This window comes from Bos indicus x Bos taurus, chromosome 6 (assembly GCF_003369695.1).
Source record: "Bos indicus x Bos taurus breed Angus x Brahman F1 hybrid chromosome 6, Bos_hybrid_MaternalHap_v2.0, whole genome shotgun sequence".
Lineage (NCBI taxonomy): Eukaryota > Metazoa > Chordata > Mammalia > Artiodactyla > Bovidae > Bos > Bos indicus x Bos taurus.
The window spans coordinates 101,726,864-101,739,386 of NC_040081.1; the positions used below are offsets into that span (position 1 = coordinate 101,726,864).

Consider the following 12,523-nt stretch of genomic DNA (forward strand, 5'->3'; position numbering starts at 1 on the left):
GGAATCCTCTCTGCCCAGTACTATGGGACCATAAAATGAGTAAGTTGGCTGAAACCATGCACAGCAATCTTCTTCTTTTTTTTTTTTTTATAGTTTAATGTATTTTAATAGCAAACTTACAGGAACAGCACAGAAGACAGACAACATGAAAAACATGTACTTGCACGTAGGGCAACTCAGTTAGAAAAGTATAGCGAGTGGGTGGAATCTACTGTATGATAAAAATGCTACAAACACCACTTAGTTGCAGTCAATAAGAAATTTACTTGTTTTAAAAAAATCCAAATGTTGGCATTGTCCAGAAAAATTTAACAGGTTTATTTATAATTGTTATAAAGTTGAACTGCTGAAACTTGTTCACTGAAACATTTTGACTTTCATTAATGCTTTATGTCCCCGCATTTATATTAAAAATTCACACACAAATGAAAATGGAAAAACTGCCAATACCTGATTTCTGTCCCCTATTTTCCATTTGCAATCATATACTTAGGTACCTTTTGACCCCATGGAAAAAAAATATCTAACGTTCAGAACTACCAATAACAGGAAGAAGAGAATTTTTTTTTTTTTTAAACAATGAAATGTTTCCCATCATAGTGGATTCTTAAGCACGTTCTCCACGTATGCGGCGTGCTAGCTGGATGTCTTTTGGCATAATTGTTACACGTTTGGCATGGATAGCACACAGGTTGGTGTCTTCAAAAAGGCCAACCAGATAGGCCTCACTTGCCTCCTGCAAAGCACCAATAGCTGCACTCTGGAAGCGCAGATCTGTTTTGTAGTCCTGAGCAATTTCCCGCACCAGACGCTGGAAGGGAAGTTTGCGAATCAGAAGTTCAGTGGACTTCTGATAACGTCTAATTTCACGGAGTGCCACAGTACCAGGCCTGTAACGATGAGGTTTCTTCACCCCTCCAATAGAGGGCGCAGTCTTGCGAGCGGCTTTTGTAGCGAGTTGCTTCCTCGGTGCTTTACCACCAGTCGATTTGCGGGCAGTCTGCTTTGTACGAGCCATGGTATAGAGACCTCCTTACTTACCCGCTTCTCCTTCGGCTGGAGCTCGGCGAGCTAGAGGCGGCGCTGGCGTTGGAGAGCGACGGCGGCGCGGCGGCGGCTGCGAACACAATTGAAAAAAACAGCAATCTTCAATAGGAAGAACTGCAAGCATTCTGTGACTTTCTGTCAAAACATTAAAAAGTTTAACTGTTGGTTATGAATGTATAAGAAAATTGAAAAATAGTAAAACTAATATTTATTTAGTGTATTGTGATTTAAAACATTAAACATATTGAGAATTTAAGTGTTTGTTAAAAACATATCACAAATCGTTTGAATAGTGCTTGCTTTCTTATTGCAGAACTTACAATATGGAATGACCAACTTTTCTGTGCTTTGGCTTATTCTCATATTTTTTTGTAAGTTTGGATCAGCTTCCAAAATTTTATTCTTTGTGCTTTCAGTGTTGTCGGATATCTTTGAGAGTTGCGTTAATGTAAAGTTTGTTTTGCTACTGTCTTTTCCCTTGGAACATCTTTATCCTTTTTATTACAACTGCTTTCTTCATTTATGTCAATAAGTTTGCCTTCGCTAAGTTTCCTTTCTGTCTGCATATATAATGTCAACATTCCCATGGCCCACGCTTTCTTTATAACTCCATTTATGTTTGATTTGAATTTTATATCTAGCAATATTACTTTTTGTTTATTTGTTGTATTTTCATCTTTCTTCTTCCCTCATGGCTCAATCAGTAAAGAATATGCCTACAATGCCGGAGACCCAGGTTCGATTCCTGGGTCGGGAAGATCCTTTGGAGAAGGAAATGGCTACCCATTCCAGTATTCTTGCCTGGAGAATCCCATGGACAGAGAAGCCTGGCAGGCTACCATCGATGGGATCACAAGAGTCGGACACGACTTAGTGACTAAACCACCACCATCTTTCTTAGCCAATTCCCTCTTTCAAAGATGCGTTTTTGACAGATGTCACAGGGGTATATTACTAGGAGACAAGAGAGGACCACACAGCTGCATTTTTGCTGTATAAGTGTGAACTAAATTGCAGGTACGCAATGACCAATCACTGACAAACTTCAAAAGAAGTGACGTGATTGGTCACTGATCATGTGTACATCAATTACTTACACAGTGATTTGTGGGTTAAAAAGCAAGCAGTAAAGTTAGTACTCTATGTAATTATACTCAATTACTGTACCAGGGTGCTGGAGAAGACTCTTGAGACTCCCTTGGACTGCAAGAAGATTAAAGCAGTCAGTCCTAAAGGAAATCAACACTGAATATTCATTGAAAGGACTGTTGCTGAAGCCAAAGCTCCAATACTTTGGCCACCTGATGCAAAAAACCAACTCATTGGAATGGATCCTGATTCTGGGAAAGATTGAAGGCAAAAGGAGAAGAGGGGTGGCAGAGGATGAGATGGTAAGATAGCCATCACTGACTCAATGGACATGAATTTGAGCAAACTCTGGGACATAGAGGAGGACAGAAGAGCATGCTACCATCCATGGGATCACAAAGAGTTGGACACAACTTGTGACTGAACAACAACAACCAACTGTACCAGGATAACAGAGCTTGAACCCATGTTGTTGGGTGATGGTGTTATTTAGCTATCCTGTGGTAACTGAATTTTGTGAGTATAAGAACCATGCAAAGACAAGACGAACTTGTCTTGTGTATAACTTGTGTGTTTTCTGTAGTGTAAGTTGAGGGATATCAAAGAAATGGCTTTCAACATATTGCTCGAGTGATAATTCTACCACACTTATTTGACTGCAACATTCCACTGCTGAAGATCCTTGAGTGACTTTTTTGTACGTGCGTGCATGCTAAGTTGCTTCAGTCATGTCTGACTCTTTGTGACCCTATGGACTTTAGCCTGCCAAGCTTCTCTGTCCATGGGATTTCCCAGATAAGAATACTGGAGTGGGTTGCCACTTCTTTCCCCAGGGATCTTCCCGATGCAGGGACTGAACCTGCATCTCCTGCATTGGTAGGTGAGTTCTTTACCACTAGTGCCATCTGGGACATTTTTGTACAAGATTATGAAAATGACCACAATCCTTCATCTTCCTTGTAGCCAGGCCCTTTACAGTACCACTTTTCAACTCCTCCCATTAAAATGTGAAATCTGTTTCCCCTCTCTTTGAATCTTGGGTGACCTTGTGACTTGCTTCGGCCAATAAGATGCAGCAATGTTCTGCTAGTAATTTGTACATTTCCTCTCACTCTCTTGAGATCCTCCTCTTTACTGTGTAGACACAGGAGCAAACATAATCAGGAAAGGATTGTCCAATTAAATTTAGATCAAAGTGCTCATACATAGAATTATGAGCTAAGTAAACACATTAAGTACCTTATGTATGAATAAGTTCTGTTCTGAGAGCACATTCGTTAGTTAGTCCAATTTGTGTGTAAGTCTAACAAAATTAGCTTAGGTACCCAAGTAGCACAATCGGCTATATAGTACTACATTGTAATAGGTTTATAATAACTTTTCACATAAATAATACATAAAAAGTGAATAAAAATAAAGAAAATGTTTTTAATCTTACAGTACAGTACTTTGAAAATTACAGTAGTGCAGAACAACAGCTGGCATACAAGAACTGGCATCAAGTGAACAGGCAAGAAGAGTTACTGACTGGAGGAGGGAGAGGAGGTGGGAGATGGCAGAGCTGAAGGATCATCAGCAATGAGAAACAGAGGGCAAGCTCCAGCCTCAAATATTTTCACTTTTGTTTCTATGGTCATCTCTTGGCACTCCTTAGCGGTACCAGCTACATCATTGGTCTTTGACACTTGCTTCTGGACATCCTGGGCTTGAAATAAAGATACTGTACTACTGTGCTCTATATAGTACTGTGTGGTAAAGTACACAAAAGCAAAGCCATTTGTAGGGGATGCACGCCTGTGACAATGTATGCCAGACACGTGAACTAACCCACATGATTGGACATGTGGAAGGACATTCGCATCTTTGAAAGTTTGCAGCTTGAAGGTTTGTGTATAGGGGACTTGCTATATCTTTATTTTAAGTCGTTAAGCTTTGGAGTAGTTCGTTACATACCGATACAGAGCTAAATATCCCTTTGCTTATAGGATCAGTTCTAACCACAAGGCCTCCCAGTCATGACTTGGACAACCCTAGCAAACAGAATTTCCCACCTGTAACAGTAACTTTCTCTACTTTTGTGTAATAGGAGATGAAAATCAAAACAAAACAAAAAAAACTTGGCACAGATAATTATAGTTATCAAATCTTTGAATAGCGCTGAGTGTTTTTTTCTTTTTAAAACATCTTTCCTTCACTTAAGCTTTGTGAACAAAAGAAACAAGAGAAAAATTTGTAAAACAAGCAACTCAGTCTTATATTCAAATAAGACTTGCTCAAGCAGAAAATGTATTCTCCATTATTTAATTTATATTAACATTTTCTTGCCATATTATAGGTGGGTTACATAAACCCCATATTAATATTAGGGTTAATGTTATTTAAAAATAAATTCAAGACATTTTCACTACACAGAGCTGTGGCCTGACTTTGAGATTGTTCTTTGATTAAGCTATAAAAATCAACCTAATCAGATTCAAAATAATGTTCCTGGTCTAATTATGACAGTCTATACTACTGATAATGTAATTTATGTGGTCATTCTATACAACTTATAGTAAGTACACCTTACTGAATAGCACTGTTTTTGAAAGTTATTTCTTTACAATAACTGAAATCTATTACCCTGCAGTTTCTATTCACTGGACTGAATTTTGCTTCTTAGGGATAAATAAAACAGTCTAAATCTCTCTTCCACATGGATGCTCTTCAAATATGTAAAGATAGCAATTGTGTGCCTCATGAGTCCTTGCCTCTTCATTCTATTTCTAATACTGACATGTAATTTTCTCCCAAGATTCTTGTCTTTTCCATTTCACCAAGTTATTCCTCCCCATTGGTTAGAGTTTGTCTCAGAGTAGCAATTCCCCTAGTCACTTCCTTTACATGATGCTACTGTTGAGCAAAGTCTGAAAATTTTTGGATCACTGCTTTTCAGCTCATTCAAGTACAGCAATTTTATAAACTGCACTATGAAAGCAGCATCCTTTCTTTTTCTCCATCTTGTCTATGAGAGCAGAGGCTCTAGAAATAATCCTGAAACTGTTTTGAGGACAGGAAAAAGTTAGAAGAGGTTGCTTTTGTTCAGTTGCCAAGTCATGTCCAACTCTTTGCAACCCCATGGACACCTGTCCTGCTTCCCAGGCGGTGCTAGTGGTAAAGAACCCTCCTGCCAATGCAGGTAGACATAAGATACACAGGTTCAGTCCCTGAGTTGGGAAGATTTCCGGGAAGAGGGCACAGCAACCCATTCCAGTGTTCTTGCTTGGAGAATCCCATGGACAGAGCCTGGCAGGCTATAGTCCATGAGATCGCAAAGAGTCAGACACGACTGAAGTGACTTAGGACGCACATACTATCTCCCAGAGTTTGCTCAAATTCATGTCCATTGAGTCGGTGATGCTGTCTACCCATCTCATCCTTGGCCACCCTCTTCTTTTGCATTCAATCTTTCCCAGCATCAGGGTCTTTTCCAATGAGCTGGCTCTTGATATCAGGTGGCCAAAGTATTTGAGCTTCAACTTCAGCATCAGTCAGCAAATTTGGGAAACTCAGCAGTGGCCACAGGACTAGAAAAGGCTAGAGTTCAAGTATGAATAATTACATTTGTTAGGCACAAGTTGAGACTATTCTAGAATTGTTTTTATCCAGAGTTCTTGTTTTCAGTTCAGTTCAGTCACTCAGTCATGTCCGACTCTTTGTGACCCCATGGACTGCAGCATGCCAGGCTTCCCTGTCCATTACCAACTCCTGGAGCTTGCTCAAACTCACATCCATCAAGTTAGTGATGCCATCCAACCATCTCATCCTCTGTCGTCCCCTTCTCTTCCCACCTTCAATCTTTCCCAGCATCAGGGTCTTTTCCAATGAGTCAGTTTGCATCAGGTGGCCAAAGTATTGGAATTCTTGTTTTAGGTGGATTTTTATCCTTGGAGAAAGATTGTTTTACCTCACATCTTGCTTATGTTTATTTAATGTCGCTGTTTGAGCCTCTAAGGCCATTCGTTGTTGTTCAGTTGCTCAGTCATGTCTGACTCTTTGCGACCCCATGAACTGCAGCACCCCAGGAACTCAGGAACGAAAGAAAGCTGCCATCTAACAGCCATCAGACTTCAGCCATTCCCTAAGGTGAGCCCTGAGGATAGGGAGATCAGGATGTGAAAACATGCTACTGGCTTCAGATAGCGAGGTGGAATCTAGAAAAATGGTACAGATGAAAATATTTACAGGGCAGGAATATAGATGCAGATGTGCAGAACAGACTTGTGGACACAGCGGGGTAAGGGGAGGGTAGGACCATTTGGGAGATTAGGATTAGATTAGATAGGGATGTACCCTATCATGTGTAAAACAGATAGCTAGGGGGAACCTGCGGGAGCTCAGCTCAGTGCTCTGTGATGACCTTGACGGGTGGGAGGGGGGTGAAGGGGAGGGAGGCCCAGGAGGGAGGCGATATATGAATAGATATAGCTGATTCACTTGGTCACTGTACTGCAGAAACTAACACAACATTGTAAAGCAATTATACTTCAATATGAGAAGAGAGAAGAGGAACAGAAGAAGAGTTACTTAATCATTGTTGCTATTTCCTTCTTGCTAAAAAGGCCATTTGAAGCCCTGAGGCTCTTCTCTTCTGAGAGAGGATGTTACATAGGCTCTGAAAGAAAATCTCCATTTGATGCACATTATTAAGTTTGAACCATGAACTTCCTGATGTTCAAGCTGGTTTTAGAAAAGGCAGAGGAACCAGAGATCAAATTGCCAACATCTGCTGGATCATGGAAAAAGCAAGAGAGTTCCAGAAAAACATCTATTTCTGCTTTATTGACTATGCCAAAGCCTTTGACTGTATGGATCACAATAAGCTGTGGAAAATTCTGAAAGAGATGGGAATACCAGACCACCTGATCTGCCTCTTGAGAAATTTGTATGCAGGTCAGGAAGCAACAGTTAGAACTGGACATGGAACAACAGACTGGTTCCAAATAGGAAAAGGAGTTCATCAAGGCTGTATATTGTCACCCTGTTTATTTAACTGATATGCAGAGTACATCATGAGAAACGCTAGACTGGAAGAAACACAAGCTAGAATCAAGATTGCCGGGAGAAATATCAATAACCTCAGATATGCAGATGACACCACCTTTATGGCAGAAAGTGAAGAGGAACTCAAAAGCCTCTGGATGAAAGTGAAAGTGGAGAGTGAAAAAGTTGGCTTAAAGCTCAACATTCAGAAAACGAAGATCATGGCATCCGGTCCCATCACTTCATGGGAAACAGATGGAGAAACAGTGGAAACAGTGTCAGACTTTATTTTTCTGGGCTCCCAAATCACTGCAGATGGTGACTGCAGCCATGAAATTAAAAGACGCTTACTCCTTGAAAGGAAAGTTATGACCAACCTAGATAGCATATGCAAAAGCAGAGACATTACTTTGCCAACAAATGTTCATCTAGTCAAGGCTCTGGTTTTTCCTGTGGTCATGTATGGATGTGAGAGTTGGACTGTGAAGAAGGCTGAGCACTGAAAAATTGATGCTTTTGAACTGTGGTGTTGGAGAAGACTCTTGAGAGTCCCTTGGACTGCAAGGAGATCCAACCAGTCCATTCTGAAGGAGATCAGCCCTGGGATTTCTTTGGAAGGAATGATGCTAAAGCTGAAACTCCAGTACTTTGGCCACCTCATGTGAAGAGTTGACTCATTGGAAAAGACTCTGATGCTGGGAGGGATTTGGGGCAGGAGGAGAAGGGGACGACAGAGGATGAGATGGCTGGATGGCATCACTGACTCAGTGGACATGAGTCTGAGTGAACTCCAGGAGTTGGTGATGGACAGGGAGGCCTGGCGTGCTGCGATTCATGGGGTCGCAAAGAGTCGGACACAACTGAGCGACTAATCTGATCTGATGTGATCTGATTAAGTTTGAATTCCCTCTAGCTCAGACAGTAAAGAATCTGCCTGCAATGCAGGTGACCTGGGTTCGATCTCCAGATTGGGAAGATCCCCCTAGAGAAGGAAATGGCTTCTCCTCCTGGAGAAGGAAACCCACTCCAGTATTCTTGCCTGGAGAATCCCATGGACAGAGGAGCCTGGTAGGTTACAGTCCGTGGGGTTGCAAAGAGTAGGACATAACTGAGCAACTAACACAACGCTACTCAGTAAGTGAAAGGGAGGACAAACTATTAATGAGATATGTGGCTAAGAATGGATTGTAAGGAAATCCAGTTATTCCTGTCATTTGTATCATTAATCCCTGGTGTGAGGAAAGGAGGTTTTCTTCTTTTTGTTTATTCCATTATCTCTCTTTCTTGGAGAATCTTTGTGTTTTACTTATTTTGTCAAAATTTAGATGAAGGAATTTAAAGGATAGTACTCTTTTACTTCAAATACTTTGAGAATTTACTGAGTCATTTTTCTGGCCCAGTAGTAGATTCATTCCAGATGGAGCTTCAAAGAGTTTTTTTTTTTTTTGCTCAAGGTTTATATAATAATAAAACAAAAATTGCTAAGTCAGAAGATTCTGTTTAAAGCACATGTTTTCTCTCTCGATCTGTCTCTTTCTCTCTCTGACTCCCATCTTTCTCTGTTTTTAAGGCTCTACAGATATTTAACACTGTTTCTGCTCCCTTTTTTGGACACCACCAAGTTTACACCACTTCCTTTTTAGGAAGGAAGAGATGACGAGTTCTGCCAAATGACTCTGAGTTCCCTTGCAAACAAGACTTCCATGATAGTTAGAAATGGTGAACAGAAGGCAGATCAGAACCTCATGCCTATTTAATGATATACTGTAGACCCACTGCCCAAATTGCTTGAAGCCCTTTCTGATTTCATTCTTTCTTTAAAAATTTTTTTTTTTACTGAAGTATAGTTGATTTACAATGTCGTGCTAATTTCTTCTGTACAGCAGTGACTCAGATACACATGCTGTACAGTAGAACCTTGGTGTGTATCCATGCTATATGTAATAGTTTGCCTCTGCTAATCCCAAACTCCCCCCAAATATGAAATGCTTCACAAATTTTTGTGTCAGCCTTGTGCAGGAGCCATGTTAATCTTCTCCGTGTCATTCCAATTTTAATTTATGAGCTGCCAAAAACGAGGATCCTTCCTGATTTGTTTTTGATCCACAGTCATGGACCAGTACGTATTTTCTTAGATGACTTACTCCTTTGCTCTGCCTTCAGATTCAAAAGATGAGTGTTTGAACTGTTAGGTAGTTAGAATAGGAAAAGGGAGTCCAAAATGGCGGTGGCTAAAAGACAAAGAAGGGAAAAGCCCTCGAAAATAGAATAAAGGAAGGTCTGAGGACCGGAATGAGGACCTTAGGTAAAACAAACTGCCCTCCTGGTTAGCCCAACTTACATAGGTCAGGCTCAGGGGGAGGAGAAAAAAACATAAAAAGAGAAGCCAAAATTGAGCCGGAGGCTTCTCTCCTTTTTCGCCTTTTGGTTCGGCCTGCCCTCATACCTGGAGGATGTATTTTCCTTTACTTTCTAAATAAAACCAAGCTATAACACTGGTCCATCCACTGCTTCAAATTCTTGCTGTGGCGAGACAGAACCGAGGAAATTACACACTCCCCCAACAGAACTAACTGAAGAAGTCTGCTTTTTTACTGTTAAGTAAAATAGCTTTATTGGGCAATTATTTTTATATTTTACTGCATACTTTTTGACAACTGCTCTAAGCAGCATCAATTTTTGACCATTTCCCTTTTTATAATTTAAATTTTTAATCAGAGAAATACATATACTCAGATTTTAACATGGCTTGAGTGTCCGTAGTCATACTCATCCCCACCACCATTGTTTTCATCAGAAGAAACATTTGTTTCAATGAGCTATTCATGGAATTTATTTCCATTTCTAAATAATATGCTCACACTACTATTTCTTGAGGTTTTTTCCTTCTCATTTTACATATTCCCAATTGCTTTCTACAAAGTCACTATCTTACACCTCCAACAGCTTCTCTAAATTTGAGCAGTCTTCTACCATCTAACCTCCCAATATAGTTATATGATCCTTGTTTTAATTTAAATTTATTTTTAATTGGAGGGTAATTGCTTTACAATATTGTGTTGGTTTCTTGATCCTTTTAGTCAAATGAATATTCAAAGTTTACATTATTATGACCGTGTAAGCATTATTCACAAATGAGCCTGTGGTACGTTTCCTTTCCTGTACAGTCCCCCACCACAAGAGTTAATAATTGCCTTTTAAAGAAAATGTTTGTTTTTTTTTTTTTCAAAAAAAACAATGAAGTATAGTTGATACTCTTTATTTATCCATTCACCCTTTATTCATTCATAACTCTTGAGAGCAGGGTAAATCTCCTCTTAAGTTATATATATATATCAGTTAAGTAATTTGCTTTTCTTTCTGCCTACCCATCCCCCACTCCCATCCCCACCCCTTCCTCTTTCTGCGAACAGCTGTCCCCTGGAGCTTTCTGACCTTCTGTTCTAATGGAGATTGCTTGCTGTCTAGGGACTTCCTAGGTGGCACAGTGGAAAAGAATCTGCCTGCCAATGCAGGAGACACAGGAGATGCAGGTTTGATCCGAGTCAGGAAGATCCCTTGGAGTAGGAAATGGCAAACTGCTTTAGTATTCTTGCCTAGAAAATTCCATGGTCAGAGGAGCCTAGTGGGCTAGAGGCCATGGGGTCAGTCGCACAGAGTCGAATATGACTGAGCACACATGCATCACCATCATCGGGTCTAACACACAGCTCCTGTCCCGGAATTTTATTTGCCTTCCTATGTTGAAGTTTCTATTTTCTAGATGGTACGTCTCTTTCGGTTCACCTTCCATTGTGTGAAGAACCTCTTTTAGTAGCTTTCCAAGAAAGGACATATGATTGGTAAAGGTTTTGAAAGTTTGCATGTGTGTGCTCAGTCGTGTCCAACTCTTTGCAACCCCATGGACTATAGCCTGGCTCCTCTGTCTATGGAATTTACCAGTTAAAAATACTGGAGGGGGTTGCCATTTCCTACTCCAGGGGATGTTTCTGACCCAGAATTCGAACCCACATCTGAGTCTCCTGCATTGGCAGGTGGATTTTTTTTTTTTTTTTTTTTACCACTGAGCCACCTTGAAAGTTGGGGATATCTGAAAATAACTATATTCCACCCTCACATTAATTAATAGTTAGGTTGGAAATTTAATTCTAGGTAGGAAATTTCCCCTGGGATCCTAAAGACATTGTTTTATTGCCTTCTAGCTTCTAGTGTGAATGTTGAGAAGCCTTTTTTTTTTTTTTTTCATTCATAATCTTTTGTATATAAAAGATTTTCTCTTTCTGGGAGATTTTAGGAGTTTTTTTTTTTTTTTTTTAATCATCTCTAGTGTTCTGAAATTTCATGATGGTGTGTCTTACTGTCAACATTTTTCATTTATTTCATGATATTCACTGGGCTCTTTCTACCTAAGAAGTCACAGCCTTCCTTTCTGAGTAAGCTCCACGAGATAAGGAATTCTACTGGTTTCTTGCTCACTGCCATGTTCTCACACCTGTCACAATGGTATAGAGAAGACACTCACTGAAAAGAGAACAAATGAACTCATGACTAATAAATAGGGGATTTTTAAGTTATACTTCTTGTTTCTGCTCTGTCTTCTGGAACTCCTCTGGCTCTCCTGTTTTCTAATTTTTCTCTCCTTCTATGTTAAATCTTTGTCTCTTTGTTCTGGACTTCCCTGGTGTCTCAGACGGTAAAAGCGTCTGCCTACAATTTGGGAGACCCGAGTTCCATCCCTGGATCAGGAAGATCCCCTTGGAGAAGGAAATGGCAACCCACTCCAGTACTCTTGCCTGGAAAATCCCATGGACCGATGGAGGAGCCTGGTAGGCTACTGTCCATGGGGTCGCAAAGAGTCGGACACAACTGAGCCACTTCTCTTTCACTCTTTGTTCTAATTTCTGTGGCTTTATCTTCTAATCCTTTTATTGCATTTTTAATACCTGTAATATTACACTTAACTTCCAAGATTTCTCTTTTTGTTTTCTAAAAGTTCATTAGCACATTTTTCTTGTTCTAAGGATATCTTAAATCTTATACAATATCTTAAATCTTTGAGGATATCATTATATTTGCATTTTTTAAAAGTGCTCATGAGAGGTGGTTTAGTCACTAAGTTGTGTTAGATTCTTTCTGACCCCATGGTCTGTAGCCCGCTAGGCTCCTCTGTCCATGGAATTTTCTAGGCAAGAATACTGGAGTGGGTTGCCATTTCTTTCTCCAGGGGATCTTGTGAAAGTGAAGTCACTCAGTCCTGTCCGACTCTTTGTGACCCCATGGACTGTAGCCTACCAGGCTCCTCAGTCCATGAAATTTTCCAGGCAAGAGTACTAGAGTAGGTTGCCATTTCCTTCTCCAGGGGATC

The 12,523-nt window shown here is 40.2% G+C and overlaps 1 protein-coding gene and 1 non-coding gene across 2 annotated transcripts; both read right to left on the reverse strand.

The window, feature by feature from the left end:
• Positions 1-294: 294 nt before the first annotated feature.
• Positions 295-1,103, reverse strand: LOC113894490 (histone H3.3-like). The gene has a single exon (XM_027544980.1). The coding sequence runs from the start codon at positions 1,016-1,018 to the stop codon at positions 608-610; it is 411 nt and encodes a 136-aa protein (XP_027400781.1). The 5' UTR covers positions 1,019-1,103; the 3' UTR covers positions 295-607.
• Positions 1,104-9,132: 8,029 nt separating this feature from the next.
• LOC113894860 lies at positions 9,133-9,236 on the reverse strand. The gene has a single exon (XR_003511697.1). It is a non-coding gene; the product is annotated as a U6 spliceosomal RNA (small nuclear RNA).
• Positions 9,237-12,523: the final 3,287 nt, after the last annotated feature.